The 19,626-nt window shown below is 43.5% G+C and overlaps 2 protein-coding genes across 2 annotated transcripts; both read right to left on the bottom strand.

Moving 5' to 3' along the window:
- Positions 1-7,021: 7,021 nt before the first annotated feature.
- On the bottom strand, positions 7,022-7,957 carry LOC103110455 (olfactory receptor 4D9). The gene has a single exon (XM_007519622.1). It carries the CDS (start codon positions 7,955-7,957, stop codon positions 7,022-7,024), a length of 936 nt encoding a protein of 311 aa, XP_007519684.1.
- Positions 7,958-17,729: 9,772 nt separating this feature from the next.
- Positions 17,730-18,665, bottom strand: LOC103110326 (olfactory receptor 4D11). The gene has a single exon (XM_007519501.1). The coding sequence runs from the start codon at positions 18,663-18,665 to the stop codon at positions 17,730-17,732; it is 936 nt and encodes a 311-aa protein (XP_007519563.1).
- Positions 18,666-19,626: the final 961 nt, after the last annotated feature.

Here is a 19,626-nt window from a genome sequence, read left to right as displayed (position 1 = left end):
ACAAGTCCCATCCACTATTGTTCCCTCTCTCCTTGGCCATAGTAGTTATATTCAGAGATCTTCCTCCAAGACCTTATTGAAATATGACTTGCACAGTAGAGTAATGTAGCACAGTGAAAAGGCATTTTTGTTGTTGTTCTTGTATGGACCAAAATTCTTTTTGGGATGCAGAAGGTGGGACAGGTGAGCTCAGTTGAGTCTTTAAAAAGCATCTAAAGTCTTCATGTGGAAACTGGTGGTATTTCACTGCCTCAAGTCCCTTTGAACAAAGGCAAAGCCAGCACAGCTTATAAATAATACTTGTTGTATGCTTTACATTGGGTTGTTCTAGCTCTCCCCCTGCCAAAAAAATTGGTTCAGTCCTGCTAGTTTTCGCGGGCCAGCTTGTCCCCGCCCCAAGGAACCCTGAGAGAGTTCCAGAGTTCCAGAGTTGGAGAGTTCGAGAGTGCTTGGTGCCGCTGCGGGGGAAAGAGGCAACAGAGTTCTGTTTGGTGATTAGTGTGTCTTAGTTTATAAATCGTTGTTCCTGAATAAAGAAATACAGCTTTCCTGCCCAGCCGTACGTCTCTGGTCGTCTCTGTTACCCGCCCGTGAAGCTAGCCCGGCCAGCTGGAGCCTCCGAATTTTAACAACAAATACTAAATAGACCCATTGATCAGGGTGTTATTTGGGCCCCTGGAGCTTTAATATGTTCAGTTGTTTCAAGTCATGTTGCTCTCAGCTGGTGTGTGATTAGTCTACAGGTATGCTCTGTACATCCCTACTGGTTAAGTCTCAAGAAATCAAGAATCAAAAAGCCTCACTTGCTTTTTGATGTTTGATCATGGGTTGGTTGGTGGTGGCTAGACAGGCAGCAACAAGGATTTCCAAGAGGCAGTTTAGCTTAGTGGTCAAGAGAAGGGGCTGGAGGGTGAGTGGGGGTCGGGGGATCGGTTAGAGCACCTAGCAGACCACAAACTCTGCTGTGAGCATGACCTTGACCCAAAGTTTGAGCACTGGCAGTTCTTGAGAGCATCAGGGCTGGCACTGGGGAAGCACTACAGATGGTGTGGTGTCTCTCTTCTGCTCTTTCTTCTCTCTTGCTCATCTCTCTCTCTCTTAAAAGCATAAAGAGTGTGGGGGTTAGGTGGTAGTGCAGCGGGTTAAGTGCACATGGTGCATAGCGCAAGGAACAGTGTAAGGATCCCGGTTCAAGCCCCCAGCTCCTCACCTATAGGGGAGTTGATTCACAGGCGGTGAAGCAGGTCTGCGGGTGTCTATCTTTCTCTCTCCCTCTCTGTCTTCCCCTCCTCTCTCCATTTCTCCCTGTCTTATCCAACAATGAATGAAATCAACAACGACAATAATAACCACAACAAGACTACAACAAGGGCAACAAAATGGGGGGAAAATGGCTTCCATGGATTCATGGTGCAGGCACTGAGCCCCAGCAATAACCTTGGAAGCAAAAAAAAAAAAAAAGAATAAAGAGTAAATAAAGATTGAAATAAAAAAAAATTAAAAGACTTCCTAACTTTTCCCAAAATGGAGAACCCAAATTTCATCTGCTATATTCTTACCTTTAGGTTCTTAATTATTAAACCATTTGTTCTGCTTTATATCTTAATGCTTTTTCAGCCACCAAGTTGCAGATGCTACCATGACACCAACCTGACTTCCCTGGGTGGGCAGACAACCTCACCAATGTGTCTTGAAACCCCACTTCCCTAGAGCCCTGCCCCACTAGGGAGAGAAACAGAGACAGGCTGGGAGTATGGATTGACCTGTCAATGTCCATGTCCAGCGGAGAAGCAATTACAGAAGCCAGACCTCCCACCTTCTGCACCCCACAATGACCCTGGGTCCATACTCCCAGAGGGATAAAGAATAGAGAAATTTCCAAAGGAGGGCATGGGAAACAGAATTCTGGTGATGGGAATTATGTGGAATTGTATTCCTCTTATTCAATGTACTTGTTGTTCATAAATAAAAAAAAATCAGTAAAGAAAAAAAGAAAAAAAAAGAATAAAGAGTAGAGGGTAGGGGTGGTTGAGTGGGGGGGAGAATACAGGTCCAAAAAGGACGACAGAGGACCTAGTGGGGGTTGTATTGTTATATGGAAAACTGGGAAATGTTATGCATGTACAAACTATTGTATTTCCTGTCAAATGTAAAGCATTAATTCCTCAATAAAGAAATTATAAGTGGTCCAGGATGTGGCATAATGATAAAGCTTCGGGCTCTCAAGCATGGGGTCCTGAGTTCGATTCTAGGCAGCACATGTACCAGAGTGATGTCTGGTTTTTTTCTCTCTCCTCCTGTCTTTCTCATAAATAAATAAAAAAGATCTTTTAAAAAAATTAAAAAAGAACTGAAAAAAAAAGAGTAGAGGGTGGGAGAGATAGTATAATGGTTTTGCAAAAAGATTTTTATGCCAAAAGATTTTTATGCCTAAAGTTCCAAAGTCCCAGGTTCAATGTCCCTCACCACCATAAACCAGAACTGAGCAGTCCTCTGGTGGCTCTCTCTCTCTTTCCCCTCTCTCTTCATTAAATGATAAATTAAATATTTTTTTAAAAAGATTTTATTTGGGGCCAGGTGGTGGCGCACCTGGTTAAGCACTCATGTTACAGTGGGCAAGGACCTAGGTTTAGGCCCCTGGTCCCCACCTGCAGGAAGAAAGCTTTAAGAGTGGTGAAGCAGGGCTGCAGGTATCTCTCTGTCTCTTTCCCTCTCTATCTCCCTCTTCCCTCTAAATTGCTCTCTGTCTTTATCTAATAAATAAATAATTAAAAAAGATTTTATTTATTTATTGACGAGAAATACAGGAAGAGAGAGAGAAAGAACCAGACATCACTCTGGTACATGTGCTGCCGGGGCTTGAACTCAGGACCTCATGCTTGAGAGTCAAGTGCTTTATCCACTGCGCCACCTCCTGGATCATGATACATTAAATCTTGAAAAAAAAAAAAGAATAAAAAATAGAAAGCTGGGTTAGACAGGCCCCTCAGTGGCAGGTACATGGGTGAGGCTCTGAATGCATTCCCTAGTACTGTATTTAAAAAGAAGAAGAGGAGGAGGAGGAGGAGAAGGAGGAAGAACACCACTACCACCACCACCACAACAACACACATAAAGAAAGAGAGAAAGAAAGAAAGAAAGAAAGAAAGAAAGAAAGAAAGAAAGAAAAAAGTGAAGGGATTTTAAAATTCAAACGCATGAAGTTATGTGCAAGGTTAGTAATGAAATGACTAAGTCCCCAGTCCAGCTGTACTGCGCTGGCCAAGATGGTCTCCCTTGCACAAGTGCACAGCTAAGAAGGCAGGGCTGGAGACAGCAGGCTGTGTCTGCTTGGGATGAAAAAGAAAACAGAGGGTCGGGTGGCAGCGCACCGGGTTAAGTGCACATGGTCCAAAGCGCAAGGACCAGAGCTCCCACCTGCAGGGGGGTCGCTTCCTAAGTGAAGCAGGGGAAGCAGGTCTGCAGGTGTCTTTCTCTCCCCCTCTCTGTCTTCCCCTCCTCTCTCCATTTCTCTCTGTCCTATCCAACAATGACAGCAAGGGCAACAAAATGGGAAAAATGGCCTCCAGGAGCAGTGGATTCATGGTGCAGGCACTGAGCCCCAGCGATAACCCTGGAGGCAAAATAAACAAACAAACAAAAAACAAAAACAAACAAACAAAAAACAGAGAAGTGGGGTGAAGTGGTGCATTTGGTTGAGTGCACACATTACAGTGCCCAGGGACCTAGGATCAAGCTCCCAGTCTCACGCTGCAAGTCTCTCTCTCTGTGTGTCTCTCTGTGTCTCTCTGTGTCTGTGTCTGTGTCTCTCCCTCTCCCTCTCTCTCTCTCTCTCTCTCTCCCTCTCTTCCTTCTTTTATTTCTCTCTTTCTTTTCCTTTTTTTTTTTTTTTTGCCTCCAGTTGCTAGGGCTTGGTGCTGGCACTATGAATCCAGTACTTCTGGCAGCCTTTCCTCCCCTTTTAATCAATAAGGCAGTGAGAATTGAGAGGGGCAAGGGAGATAGAAAGAGAAGGAAAAGAGAAAGAAGCAGACTTGCTTCACCGTTTGTGGAGCTTCCCCTCTGCAGGTGGAGAGCTGGGGCATCAAACCCGGGTCCTTATATGTAGTACTGGGTGTGCTTAACCAGATCTGCCACCACCTAGCCCTCTTCTCTCGCTCTCTTCTTTACTTTTCAATTTCTTTTCTTTTTTATTATTTATTTTCCCTTTTTTTGTTGCCATTGTTTTATTGTTGTTGTAGTTATTATTGTTGTTGTTGATGTCATCGTTGTTGGATAGGACAGAGAGAAATGGAGAGAGGAGGGGGAGAGAAAAACACCTGAGATGGGGAGGGAAAGACACCTGCAGACCTGCTCCACCGCCTGTGAAGTGACTCCCTTGCAGGTGGGGAGCTAGGGGGTCAAACCCGGATCCTTATGCTGCCGGTCCTTGCCCTTTGCGCCATGTGCGTTTAACCCACTGTGCTACAGCCCGACCCTCACCTTTCAATTTCTTTTTACACTTTATTTATTTTGGATAGAAAGAGGAATTGAGGGAGACTTGAAAGCTGATAGATAGATAGATAGATAGATAGACCTATAGCATTGTTTCACTGTTTTTGAAACTATTCCCTGCAGGTGAGGTCCAAGGGCTTGAACCTGGATCCTTGCACACTGAAATGTGTGCTCTCAACCATGTTTGCCGCAGCCCAGTCCCTCCCTCAATTCTCTCTGTTTCTATGAGAAAAAAAAAAATTATGAAAGCAGAAAAGAATTGTTTACAGTTTTTGTTTTTGGCAAGAGCAGGCTCCAGATTCCAAGTTTTTTCTTTTCCCTTCTTCCTTCCTTTATTTCTATTTATTTATTTATTTATTTTCCCTTTTATTGTCCTTGTTTTTTATTGTTGTAGTTATTATTGCTGTTGTTATTGATATCGTCATTGTTAGATAAGACAGAGAGAAATGGAGAGGGGAGGAGAAGACAGAGAGGGGGAGAGAAAGATAGACACCTGCAGACCTGCTTCACTGCTTGTGAAGAGACTCTCCTGTAGGTGGGGAGCTGGGAGCTTGAACCCGGATCCTGATGCTGGTCTTCGAGTTTGGCACAGCTAATCTTTCTATATCCTTCAAGTCACCTTTCTAATACTGGAGATGTAGTGGTTCTCCTTTGCACACTAATATTTTTAGCTTTGTTATACAACATCTTCAGTCTTTCAGGAATATTATTAACATCCAAGCCATTTCTGAAATTCACAATAATATTCAAAATCCCCATAGTTCAAAATTGGGGGTGGGGCACGGGTACACAGGCAGAAATATAATCACACCCTCATTGTCAGTGGGGACGTTTGGTGGTGAAGCAGTGTTGCCAGTGTCCCTTTCTTTCTCCTTCCCCGTTTCCCTCTTCTCTCTTAATTTGTCTAAGTTCTATCAATAAAGTTTAAAAATAAATCTTAAAAAAAAAAAAACAAGAAATGCAATCACACAACACAAAGGACATGGCACAGGACATAATGATCTCACGTCTCAGTCCCTATCTTTGAATCTTTATCCAGGAATTCGATTCGGTTATTTAGTTGTATACACTGACCTTAGGGCTCATTGATTGCCAAGAAGTAGTCTCCTTTCAGGCAGACATTCACCTGAGTCCTGGCCGCTGAATATCTCTCCTCTTTCCTGTACATAAGAGTCGAAGAGCAGGCTCTCGTCCTCTGCTTGGTGCTACCACACTGCCCGGCAGTGCTTCTGCCAGCAGGACCAGTCTCTCAGCACCAGGACTGGTAAAAGGATCACCAAAGGGAATATTTTGGATGAGATAATTTTTTTACAATTTTTTTTTGATGAGATTGTTGAGAGCTTGAGTATCCAGATTCCCCTACTGGGAAGAAACCCCCATGAGAGTTATTATGTCAAATGGGTGTTGGAAGATGTGTAGAAATATGTACATTTAAGACATTTTCTAATTCTTTTATTGTAAGGGAGGGAGATGAATCTTTATAGATTGTGATTATAGTCCAGATATATATTTTTTTGTCTGAGTCTTTCTTAGGGTGTAAACAAAAGTTCTTTTTAAAAGAAGAGTATTTTATTTATTTTGTTATTTTAATGAGAGGGAAACAGAGAAAAAGATAGATAGAGACAGAGAGATAAAGAGAAAGAAAGAGGGAGGGGACAGGTGGTAGCACATGTGGTTATGTGCACACATTATAGTGTGCAAAGACTCAGGTTCAAGCCCCTGGTCCCCACCTACAGGGGGAAAGCTACACAAGTGGTAAAGCAGGGCTGCAGGTCTCTCTCTCTCTTTCTCTCTCTTTCTCCTTCTCTCTCTCCCTCCTTTCTTTTTCCCTTCCTTCCTTCTTCCTTCCTTCCTTTCTTTCTTCCCCCCTCTTTCTCTCTCTTTCTTTTTTCCCTCCAGGGTTATCGCCAGGGCTCAGTGCCTGCACTACAAATCCACTGCTCCTGGAGGCTATTTTTTTCCTTTTGTTGCCCTTGTTGTTTACTGTTGTTATTATTATTGTAATTATTGCCGTCATTGTTGTTGGATAGGACAGAGAGAAATGGAGAGAGGAGGGGAAGATAGAGAGGGGGAGGAGAAAGATAGACACCTACAGACCTGCTTCACCACTTGTGAAGCCACCCCCCTTGCAGATGGGGTCCTTGATGGGGTCCAGATGGGGGGCTTGAACTGGGATCCTTGTGCTGGTCCTTGCATTTTGCGCCATGTGCGCTTAACCCGCTGTGCTACCACCCAGCCCCTCTCTCATCCTCCCCTTTGAGTTTCTCTCTGTCTCTATCCGTTAATAAATAAACGATATTTAAAAAAAAAGAGAGGAGAGAGAGAGAGAGAGAGAGAGAGAGAGAGAGAGAGAGACCAGAGCACTGTTCAGTCCTGGCTTGTGGTGTTGGACCAGCTTCACAGGAGCCCACAATTTCCCTAGTGGTCCTCCAGTTTGGCGCCGAGCCGAAGTAGTCTCTTCCCATTCTGAGAAAGTGCAGGTGAATCTTTCTCATTACATTTGGATGTTAGCTCATCCCTAAAGGGCTCAAAACTTTTCTGAATGTCCAAGTTGCTTCTTTAATTTCCTCATGGCTGACTTCATTTCCTGATTCCTCAGGGTGTAGATCACAGGATTGAGCAGAGGGGAGATGACAGTGAAGGTGACAGTGATAACCTTGTCGGTGGGGAGGGCGGTGAAGGGCCGGGCGTAGACATAGATGCAGGGCACAAAGTGCAGGGTGACCACTGTGATGTGGGCGGTGCAGGTGGAGACGGCTTTCCTCCTGCCCTCCCCTGTCTGAGACCTCAGCATCATCAAGATGACCGTGTAGGATATCAAGAGAAAGAAGAATATAACCCAGCTGACTAACCCGTTGTTGGATATCATGAGGAGCTCCAGAGTGACGGTATTCGTGCAGGCGAGTTTGAGGACCTGGGGAACATCACAGTAGAAAGTGTCCAGAACGTGGGGTCCGCAGAAGGGGACGGACAGCAGCAGAGAAATCTGTGCAATGGAGTGGATAAAGCCACCCACCCAGGAGGCCACCACCAGGCAGGTGCATCTCTCTGTACTCATGATGGTCATATAGTGCAGGGGTCTCGAGATGGCTACATAGCGATCAAAGGCCATGATGGAGAGAGAGAAGACATCCGCTCCCCCCAGAAGGTGGAAGAAGAACATTTGTGTGATGCAGCCATTGAAGGAGATGACCTTTCTCTCTGACAGGAGATCAGTCAGGGCCTTGGGAGCTGTGATGGAGGAGAAGCAGATGTCAAGGACGGACAGATTGCGGAGCAGGAAGTACATGGGGGTGTGAAGACGTGAATCGTAAGTCACTGTGACCATGATGAGGAGGTTTCCAATCAGAGTGGACATGTACACCAGCAACAGGAAGACAAATAAGACCCAGCTGAGCTCTCGGGACTGGGTAATGCCTAGGAAGACAAACTCTTTTACTCGAGTATAATTTCCCTGATCCATTGGGTCACAGATTCCCCCTTCAGATCGATTTCTGGAAGAAAGAAGGTGAATATACTACGTGTCCAAAGAAGGTGATATACCACTGTGTCCTGAAGTCTCACCTCCCCAGAACCCTGCCCCACTCAGGAAAGGTAGAAACCGGCTGGGGGGAGTCCAGCAGTAGCGCAGTGGGTTAAGCGCACGTGGCGCAAAGCGCAAGGACTGGCATAAGGATCCCAGTTCGAGCCCCCGGCTCCCCACCTGCAGGGGAGTCTCTTCACTGGTGGTGAAGCAGGTCTGCAGGTGTCTGTCTTTCTCTCCTCCTCTCTGTCTTCCCCTCCTCTCTCCATTTCTCTCTGTGTCCTATCCAACAGTGACGACATCAACAACAATAGCTACAACAACAATAAAAACAACAAGGGCAACAAAAAGGAAATAAATAAATAAATAAATAAATAAATAAATATTAAAAAAAAAGAAACAGGCTGGGGATCTGGATTGACCTATTAATGCCCATGTGCAGCAGAGAAGCAACTACAGAAGCCAGACCTTCCACTCTACACCCCATAAAGAATTTTGGTCCAGGGGCTGGGTGGTGGTGCACCTGGTTGAGCGCACATGTTACAATGTGTAAGAGTCTGCAGGGGGAAAGCTTTGCGAGTGGTGAAGCAGGGCTGAAGGTATCTCTGTCTCTCTCCTTCTTTATCATCACCTTCCCTCTTGATTTCTGGCTGTCTTTATCCAATAAATAAAGATTAAAAAATAAAATAAAATTATAAAAAGAAATTTTGGTCCATACTCCCAGAGGAATAAAGAATAAGGAAGCTTCCAGTGGAGGGGATGGAACACAGAACTCTGATGGTGGGAACTGTGTGGAATTGGACCCCTGTTATCTTATAATTTTGTTCATCATTATTCAATCACTAATAAAAATTTAAAAACATACTGCAGGCTCAGTGAGGCAGTTCACCTGGCAGAATGCCTTCATCACACCAGAGGCAAATTCCTGGGGAAGTTTTAGTGTGGTGTGATCTCTCTTTCTGTATTTATTTCTTTCTTTTTTTTTTTTAAAAGATAGGTATCTTTTTTATTTTTATTTTTATTTATATTTTCTGCCTCCAGGGTTATTGCTGGGGTTTGGTGCCTGCACAACAAATGCACTGCTCCTGGAAGCTATTCTTTACCTTTTGTTGCCCTTGTTGTTTATTGTGGTTTTTGTTGTTATTGCTGTCATTGTTGTTAGATAGGACAGAGAGAAATGGAGAGAGGAGGGGAAGACAGAGAGGGGGAGAGAAAGATAGATACTTGCAGACCTGCTTCACTGCTTGTGAAGTGACCCCCCCTGCAGGTGGGGAACCAGGGGCTCAAACCTGGATCCTTATGTGGTTTCTTGGGCTTCACGCCACGTGCACTTAACCCACTGTGCTATCTCCTGGCCCCCTCTTTCTGTATTTCTGTCAGAAACTTCACTGGAGTGGTGAGGCTCCAATAATGAAAACACAGAACAACCCATTTTGAATCACTTCAAACTAGAAAGTGACAAGAACATCCAAGAGCTGAAAACAAACAGACAAACAAAAAACAAAAACAGGTGGTCCAGGAGGTGGCACAGTAGATAAAGCGCCGGGCTCTCAAGCAGGAGGTGTTGAGTTCAATCCCCAGCAGCACATGTACCAGAGTGAGGTCTGGTTCTTTCTCACTCTCCTTCTATCTTTCTCATGAGTAAATAAATAAAGATCTTTAAAAAAAATCAGTAAGTTGGGAGTCAGGCGGTAGCGTGACAGGTTAAGCGCATGTGGCACAAAGGATCCCTGTTCGAGCCCCCAGCTCCCCACCTGCAGGGGAGTCACTTCACAGTGAAGCAGGTTTGCAGGTGTCTGTCTTTCTCTCCCCCTCTCGGTCTCCCCCTCCTCTTGTCATTTCTCTCTGTCCTATCCAACAACAACGACATCAATAACCACCACAACAGTAACTACAATAGCAATGAGGAAACAACAAGGGCAACAAAAGGGAAAAAAAAAATCAGTAAATCATGTCACAGCTGTAAACTATTCTAAAGCAACGGATACTATCTACACTGCAGATAACCATACAAAAGAGTCTCAGCATGAATATTGAACCAAATGATACAGGCACCCGAAATTGTACAAACTCTTGTTTTGTGTATAAAGAACAAAACTATATAGAAATAGTGTGTGTACTGGACTCTCAAGCATGAGGTTCTGAGTTCAATCCTTGGCAACACATGTACCAGAGTGATGTCTGGTTCTGTCTCTCACTCCTCCTTTCTAATAAATAAATAAATAAATAAATAAGTAAACAATATTTAAGAGAAAAAAAAAAAGAAATAGTGTGTGTAGTGGGGTGGCTTCTGTGGTGCTGGTAATGCTTCTTGGTCTGTATAGTGTTTACAAAACTATGTTCAGAGTGGTCCGGGAGGTGGCATAGTGGATAAACCATTGGGCTATCAAGCATGAGGTCCTGAGTTCAATCCCTGGCAGCACATGCACCAGAGTGATGTCTGGTTCTTTCTTTCTCATGAATAAATAAATAAAATCTTAAAAAAATACAAAACCAAAACTATGTTCAGGGGGAAATGGTAGCATAATGGTTCTGCAAAAGGCTTTCATGCCCAAGGCTCCAAAGTCACAGGTTCAAAGCCCTGCACCACCATAAACTTGAATTGTGTAGTGATGTGACAAAGAAACAGAGAAACAAACACAACAAAAACAAAACTATGTTCTACCTCTGTGAAAAATTCATAAAGCTGAGTCCTGATGTATGTTCTTTTATTGTGTTCTACTTATTTTAATCTCATGTCTAGAGGATAATTTTCCAAATCTGCTAAGGAAGCCATTTCTAAAAAAATTTTTTAAAGATTTACTTATTTATTCGCTTTTGTTGCCCTTGTTTTATTGTTGTGGTTATTATTGTTGTTGTTCTTGATGTCGTTGTTGGATAGGACAGAGAGAAATGGAGAGAGATGGGGAAGACAGAGAGGGGGAGAGAAAGACAGACACCTGCAGACCTGCTTCACTGTTTGTGAAGCGACTCTTCTGCAGGTGGGTAGTGGGGGCTGGAACCAGGATCCTTCCTCCTGTCCTTGCGCCTTGCACCATGTGCGCTTAACCTGCTGCGCTACTGCCAGACTCCCAGGAAGCCCTTTTGATGAGCCTAAGTGCTTCCTGTGTCTCGGGTCAGTTTTCTTTGTCTCTTACTCCTCTCTCTCTTGTGTGATTTTATTTTTCTATTTTATTTTCCTTTTCAGTTTCTCTCTTTCTATCCCATTCTCATAACTGAATTAATTTTTTTATTATCTTTATTTATTGGGTAGAGACAGCCAGAAATTAAAAAAAAAAAGAAATTGAGAGGAAGGGGGAGAGAGACAGAGACACCTGCAGCTCTACTTCACCATTTGTGAAGCTTTCCCCCTGCAGGTGGTTACTGGGGACTTGAACATGGTTCCCTGTGCATTGTAACATGTTCACTCAATCAGGTGCACCACTACCCGGTCCTCCCATGACTGAATTAACTGGCTCTCCAAATAAAAGAAATCAGTAGGTCTTATCTATATCTATCTATCTGTCTATCTACCTGTAATTTATCAATCTATTTATCTTCTGTCATCTTTCATTTATCATTTACCCATCTGTGTATCCGTCTATTCATCCATCTACCCACCTCCCCATCCACACATCCCTGCATTTCATACCTGCAGGGGGGTCGCTTCACAAGCGGTGAAGCAGGTCTGCGGTTGTCTATCTTTCTCTCCCCTACTCTGTCTTCCCTCCTCTCTTGACTTCTCTCTGTCCTATCCAACAACAACAGCAATGACAGCGATAATAATAACGACAACAAAAGGGTAACAACAAGGGCGACAAAATGGGAAAAATGGCCTCCAGGAGCAGTGGATTTGTAGTGCAGGCACCGAGCCCCAGTGATAACCTTGGAGGCAAAAAAAAAAAAAAAAAAAAAAAAAATACAAAAAACAGACTTTGCAGTCTCCAAAGATCCTTTGTGCACCAACCACATTATGCTACATTGCTCTTTGATGCATTAATGAATTGTGGGTTGCATTGCCTCAGATGTGAAATCCTTTTGAAAACAATCTACATGGGGTGAGGGTAGTTAGCATAATGGTTGTGCAAACAGACTCTCATGCCTTAGGCTCCAAAAGCCCCAGGTTCAATCCCCTGCATCACCATAAGCCAGAGCTAAGCAATACTCTGGTGAAAAGAAAAGATAAAAAAGAAAAAAAAAAAACCTACCTGGTGGATTCTTACAGATGCTTTTTTCAAAAATATTTTATTTTATTTATTCCCTTTTGTTGCCCTTGTTTTATTGTTGTGGTCGTTATTGGATAGGACAGAGAGAAATGGAGAGAGGAGGAGAAGACAGAGAGGGGGAGAGAAAGACAGACACCTACAGACTTGCTTCACTGCCTGTGAAGGGACTCCCTTGCAGGTAGGGAGCCGGGGCTCCAACTGGGATCCTTATAACGGTCCCTGTGCTTTGCACCACGTGCGCTTAACCTGCTGCGCTACCGCCAGACTTCCCAGATGCTTTCTTTTTACAAAGAGAAAGAAGGATACTCTGAAAAGAGTGGGTCATGCACCTTGCACTGCAACACACAAACAGGGACTGGGAAGTGAAAGTGCACATTTTCCCACATGAGAGGACTGGGTTCAAGCCCCCCTTTCCCTGTCCTGACCTACAAGGGAGAAAGCTTCACGAGTGGCGAAGCAGTGCTGCATTCTCTCTCTGTCTCTTTCCCTCTCTCCCTTCCCTCTCAATTTATTTCCTACGAAATAAAATAAATAAAATAGCTAACTTAAAAAAAAAAAAGAAAGAAAAGAAACACATGCACAGTGCTAAAAAGGAAAAGACTGAACTTGATGTGTTTGCAAGATCAGCATAGAATCATAAATGTTTCTTAGAAGTCACACCAGGGGGACTGGGCCTTGCAAACAAGCTTATTTAACACTGGAATAGAGCCTGCAATCTGGCCTTCCACCAAGCCAGTGCCGCTCCCTTCTCTACAGGGAACTGACTCTCTGAGACACCTCTGGCTTAAAATTTTTTCTTTCTTATCAAATAAACAAACGAATAAATAGTTAAAAAGTTTCAGTTTCGATAGGTACACTCAAGAAATTCTGAAAAATCAACATGAACAGATTATCTGTTTGTTTTTTTTTTTTGCCTCCAGGATTACTGTTGGATCTTCAGGTTGACACTATGAGTTTGCCACTCTTGGTAATTATCTCTCACTCCCTCCTTCCTTCATTCCTACTTTCCTTCTTTCCCTTCCTCCCTCCCTTCTTTCTCTCTTTCCTTACTTCCTTTGCTTTCCTTCCTTTCCTTCCTTCCTTCTTCCTTCCTTCCTTCCTTCTCCTTCTATTATATTGGATAGGACGGAGAGAAATTGAGAGGAGAGGGGGAGATAGAGAGGGAGAGAGAAAGATAGACCCCTGCAGACCTGTTTCACCACTGGAGAAGCATCCCTGCTGTAGGTGGGGATTGGGGTCTCAACCCAGGTCCTTGCACATAATACCCCAGATTTCTGGTTTTAAAAGTTTACATGTGAGGACACCAATGTCTTCAGTCTCTTCTCTTGATGAACCAACTGCGTCTTAGAAGAAGCAGGTTCTGGGGAAGTTCTATGCGTAATGGAAAGCCTACCTCAAAATTTCTTTCTCCAGATGGGAAGATAGCTGCAGGGAATCACATCATTGCGGCTCCTCCACTTTGTCTTACAGAACCTCGGCCACCTGTCTTAGTCCCTCTGCCACAAGCCCAATAAAGGAATTAGCAATGGGACTATTTCCGGTGTGAGTGTGGAAGCTGTGTGGCCAATTCAACCGAGTTCCTGTGGGAACCATTAAAATGTCACCAAGCCTGCCTCCCCTCCCCCTCATCTTTCTGTTCCATCACACACACACATGTTAGGAATCTGTGTATCTTCAGGTATATTTTCTGTAGATGAAATCTATGACCAATGACTTACCCTCCTTAGCCAAGGAAGAAAACACTGTAATCATTCAGGCCAAGGACTACGCAGCTTCCTCCTGATTTTGTGTGCCCACAATAGCAGGATTATGAAATTTAGGTGAGAATAGCAATGTGGCCCAGGACTGGATAAAGCTTTGGACTTAAAAGCATGAGGTTCTAAGCTCAGTCTCCAGCATTGAATGTGTCAGAGTTATGCACTGATTCACCTCCTCCCCCCAAAAGAAAAACAATAAAAACTAAAAAATTAGTGGCCTGGGAGGTGGCACAGTGGATAAAGCATTGGACTCTCAAGCATGAGGTTCTGAGTTCGATTCCCGGCAGCACATGCACTAGAGTGATGGCTGGTTCTTTCTCTCCTCTCTGCCTATATTTCTCATAAATAAATAAATAAAATACTTAAAAATTATATATTTTACTTTTGACCATAAATAGATAAGATAGATAGATAGATATTGGGAGGCACAGAGAGAGACCCAAACATTGCTTATGGTGGAGATGCAGGTTAAACCTGGGACTTCAGAGCCACAGGCAAGAAAGTCTTTTGCATAACCATTATGTTATCTTCCCAGCCCAAAAATCCAAATTAAGGGAGTTGGGCGGTAGCACAGCGGGTTATGCGCACATGGCACAAATCGCAAGGACAAGCATAAGGATCCCGGTTCAAGCCCCCGGCTCCCCACCTGCAGGGGAGTCGATTCACAGGCGGTGAAGCAGGTCTGCAGGTGTCTATCTCTCTCTCTCCCCCTCTCTGTCTTCCTCTCCTCTCTCCATTTCTCTCTGTCCTATCCAACAACGATGACATCAATAACAACAACAATAACTACGACAATAAAACAACAAGGGCAACAAAAGGGAATAAATACATAAATATTTTAAAAAAACAAATAAAAAAAGGGGTAGCAACAGAACATCAAAGCTCCGTGGTTACTTGCAAAGCAGTTTTCAGAAACTGGATGGTGCTTACCTCTCTATTTATTTATTTGTATAATTTGGTGTTTGTATATGCGTGATTTCTGTTTAATGTAGCATGTATATTGTTCCTACACAGTTACCTTAAGCTATATGTCTTTTTGGAGATAAAGAAGTATTTCAATAAAATTCACATATACATATATTTAAAAATAGGTAAGTAAGTACATATATTTAAAACATAGGTAAGTAAGACACCATAGGTAGAAAACATAGGTAGACAGACACCAGATACATAAATGCTTAGGTATATGGATTCCCCACAGTGCCTCATAGGTCCCATTTAGGCTTTGAGGATGGATGGTAACTATGCAAATGGAAAAAATATTTTATCGTCACTTAAGTTATATCAGCATTAAAATTGCTTTTTAACTTTTTTTTTTTTTTTTTGCCTCCAGGGTTATTGCTGGGGTTTGGTGCCTACACTACAAATCCACGGCTCTTGGAGGTCATTTTTCCCATTTCGTTGCCCTTGTTGTTATTGTTTTTATCCCTGTTGTTGTTGGATAGGACAAAGAGAAGTCAAGAGAGGAGGGGAAGACAGAGGGGGAGAGAAAGATAGACACCTGCAGACCTGCTTCACCTGCCTGTAAAGTGACCCCCGTGCAGGTGGGGAGCCGGGGGCTTGAACCAGGATACTTGAGCCGGTCCTTGTGCTTTGTGTCATGTGCGCTTAACCTGCTGTGCCACTGCCTGGCCCCTGTATCTTGAACTATCTGTAAGAATTAGTTAAATGAAAATAAGTAAATGCATGTTTGAATATTCACAAAAATATTTCTTATTAGATTTTAAGCTCACTGAAGCAGGATATACATTTCTCTTTTTCACTATGTGAATCACACAATTTAGACTTGGTAGGATTTTGGGATAAGTAGTTTTAACATTTAATTTATTAATTTTCTTTTTTTGTGGGAAGGGCTGAAGACTGCTCAGTTTAAACCACACTTCTGAGATCCAGATTTTAGTTAGAACTTGAGAGAGAGAGAGAGAGAGAGAGAACAGTGATACTTCTTCATATTTGCCAATTTAATTACTTTAGAATGAGGTGACATTATTAGAATCATGGGAGCCCAGAGATGTTTATCATTAAGGTGTCTTTTTCAGGAAGCTTCTTCAGTAGGCAAGAGTAGTTTGATGTATGTGGCCAGAGTCAATGACTTTTCTATGACTTTTATCAGCGGAACACTATGCAATAAAAAGGACAAGAAAGTGATTTAAATGCAAAAACATAACCCAAGAGGAGACTTTATGTCATTCAGAGAAATATCTGTTTGTATAATCAGACAAATTGCTTTCTCCATCTTCTGAATTCCTAGACCAGGTGATGTGTGTTTAGTCACGATTTGAGGAAGTGTCAGGGACCCTATATCATTGCGGCATTCCTACCCCTTCAGACATACTACAGATACTTGAGACACATTGACCACAAGATCTTTCTAGAACATAATTACAGTTTTTTGTGGCAGAACCAGGTCTAATAATCTATCAAACTGCACTTGTATGTTCTGGAACAGCAACAGACATGGTACTTGAAGAATTATTTCTATAATTAACATGATAGGTGATATTTATTTATGAGAAGGATAAGAGGAGAAAGAACCAGATATCACTCCGATACATGTGCTGCCAGGGTTCAAATCAGAACCTCATGCTTGAGAGCCCAGCACTTTATCCACTGTGCCACCTTTTGGACCATGATGATATATATTTTAAATATTTATTTATTCCCTTTTGTTGCCATTGTTGTTTTATTGTTGTAGTTATTATTGATGTTGTTGTTGTTGGATAGGACAGAGAGAAATGGAGAGAGGAGGGGAAGACGGGGGGGGGAGAAAGATAGACACCTGCAGGCCTGCTTCACCGCCTGTGAAGTGATCCCCCTGAAGGTGGGGAGCTGGGGGCTCAAACTGGGATCCTTCCGCTGGTCCTTGAGCTTTGTGCCACCTGCTTGTGCTTAACCCATTGCACTAGCCGGACTCCCAATGATATATCATATTAAGCAACATCTCTAGGCTTAGATTTCCCCATCTTTTTGGAAGAGGAAGTAAAAGGGGTTGAATTCACCAGCCTGACAGTTGCTCTGAATGACACATTGTTAGCTTGGTCTTTGACGGGAAATGCATCAATTAGCCTGATCTCATAACAGTTGCTCAGCAGCAACCTGGGTTATCCATAACCTACTACCTTAAATAGGAAAATAAATTCAGAGCCAGGTGTGGCACACCTGGTTAAGCACACACATTACAGTGCACAAGGACTCGGGTTGAAGACCCTGGTCCCCACCTGCAGGGGGAAAGCTTCAGGAATGGTGAAGCAGGGCTGCTGCAGGTGTCTCTCTCTCTCTTTCTCCTCCCCTCTCAGTTCCTTTCTGTCTCTATCCAATAATAAGTGAATAAAAATATTATAAAGGAAAATGAGTCCTATCTACTAAGTGTAGTTTGTTTACTTGACATCATATTTGAGCATATAATATAAATCTATGGTAAAATAATAAGAAGATTCTTTTTTTTTTGCCTCCAGGGTTATTACCGGGGCTCAGTGCCTGCACCATGAGTCCACTGATCCTGGAGACCATTTTTTCCCCTTTTGTTGCCCTTGTTGTTTTATCATTGTTGTGGTTATTATTATTGTTGTTGTTGTTGCTGTCATTGGATAGGACAGAGAGAAATGGAGAGAGGAGGGGAGACAGAGATGGGGAAAGAAAGATAGACACCTGCAGACCTACTACACAGCCTGTGAAGCGACTCCCCTGCAGGTGGGGAACTGGGGGCTTGAACTGGGATCCTTATGCCAGTCCTTGTGAGATTGAAGATTCTTATTTCATTTTAGAAGGTGTGAGCTTTCTCTTCAGTCTCTTCATGGCTGACTTCATCTCCTGGTTCCTCAGAGTGTAGATCAAAGGGTTCAGCAGAGGGGAGATGACGGTGAAGATGACAGAGATGACCTTGTCGGTGGGGAGGGCGGTGAAGGGACGGGCATAGACATAGATGCAGGGCACAAAGTGCAGGGTGACCACCATGATGTGGGAGGTGCAGGTGGAGACAGCTTTCCTCCTGGCCTCTCCTGCCTGAGATCTTAGCATCATTAGGATGACTGTGTAAGACACAAGGAGGAAGATAAACCACAGCGTGGTGACTAAACCATTGTTGGAGATCATCAGGAGCTCAAGTACAAAGGTGTCCGTGCAGGTGAGTTTGAGGACCAGGGGGACATCACAGTAGAAAGTGTCCAGAATGTTGGGTCCACAGAAGGGCAGGGGCAACAGCAGGGAAATCTGAACAATGGAGTGGACAAAGCCCCCCGCCCAGGAGGCTGCAATGAGGGCAAAACATCTTCTCTTGCTCATGAGGGTCACGTAGTGTAGGGGCTTGGAGATGGCCACATAGCGATCAAAGGCCATAACGGAGAGAGAGAAAATGTCTGCCCCGCCGAGGAGGTGGAAGAAGAACATCTGTGCCATGCAGCTGGTATATGAGATGGTCTTTGTCTCTGACAGAAGGTCTACCAGGACCTTGGGAGCAGTGACGGAGGAGAAGCAGATGTCCAGGATGGCTAGATTGCGAAGCAGGAAGTACATGGGGGTGTGTAGGCGGGACTCCCAGGTCACGGTGACCATGATGAGGAAGTTGCCCAGCAGAGTGGTCATGTACACGAGACCCAGAAGCAGAAACAAGACCAAGCTGAGATCTTGGGACTGAGTAAGTCCCAGAAATATAAACTCTTTTACCCTGGTGCCATTTCCCAACTCCATTGAATCATGGCTCCTTGACCTTGTGTAGCTTAGAAGAAATCCAAAGTACTATTTTAGAAAGGACTCTCCTGAGTAGACTCAAAGATCTGTAAAGTCAGGAGTCAAGCCTGAAAACCAGTATGGTGTTATCATCGGAGGTCCTAAGCCATTGCTCATGTGTTTGAAGTGATTGCTTGTTACATAAGCAGACACTTCTTCATAACTATCAGTATTGTAGACAATGCATAAAAGCCACATTTTTAAAATTAGTGATTTAATAATGATTGACAAGATTGTGGGATAAGAGGGGTACAATTCCACACAATTCCCACCCACCACACCACCAGAGTTCTGCATCCTATCCCCTCCACTGGAAGCTTCCCGTTCTTTATCCCTCTGGGAGCATGGACCCAAGATCAGTATGGGGTGCAGAAGGTGGAAGGTCTGCCTTCTGTAATTGCTTCTCCGATGGACATGGGTGTTGGCAGGTTGATCCATACCCTTAGCCTGTTTCTATCTTCCCTATCGGGGTAGAAATTTAAGCCATGTTTTAGGAGTACAATGAATTCTCTGTCTTGCAGATTAATGAGTAATGTATATTTTATTTTTGTATTTATTTATTTTTACCAGAACACTGTTTAAGTGTGCCTTATGGTGGTCCTGAGGATTTTAGATGGAGACTTTTAGTGCCTCAGGCATGAAAGTCTGTTACAGTCAGTCACCATACTCTTTCCAAAGCTTGAATGCATGTTAAGTATTCAGAAAAAGACTCCGTGGAGTTAGTTTAATGTTTCAGAAGGCAGTGTCTGGTATGTGGTTGGGTCCTTTGTGGTCTACAGAGTGTATTTTCCCCCTGAGACTGGAAGCTTCATCTAAATGGATTAGGAACCCCTATCTCCTAAGAAGCTATCTTTGGACTGAATTCTATTGAGAAACTCACCCCTTCTATTTGAATCACAAAGCTTTTCTGTAGCAGATTTGA

The sequence above is a fragment of the Erinaceus europaeus genome, chromosome 17 (assembly GCF_950295315.1).
Source record: "Erinaceus europaeus chromosome 17, mEriEur2.1, whole genome shotgun sequence".
Classification (NCBI taxonomy): domain Eukaryota; kingdom Metazoa; phylum Chordata; class Mammalia; order Eulipotyphla; family Erinaceidae; genus Erinaceus; species Erinaceus europaeus.
Note: the sequence above shows the minus strand (reverse complement) of the source record. Positions and strands in the feature narration are given on the sequence as shown.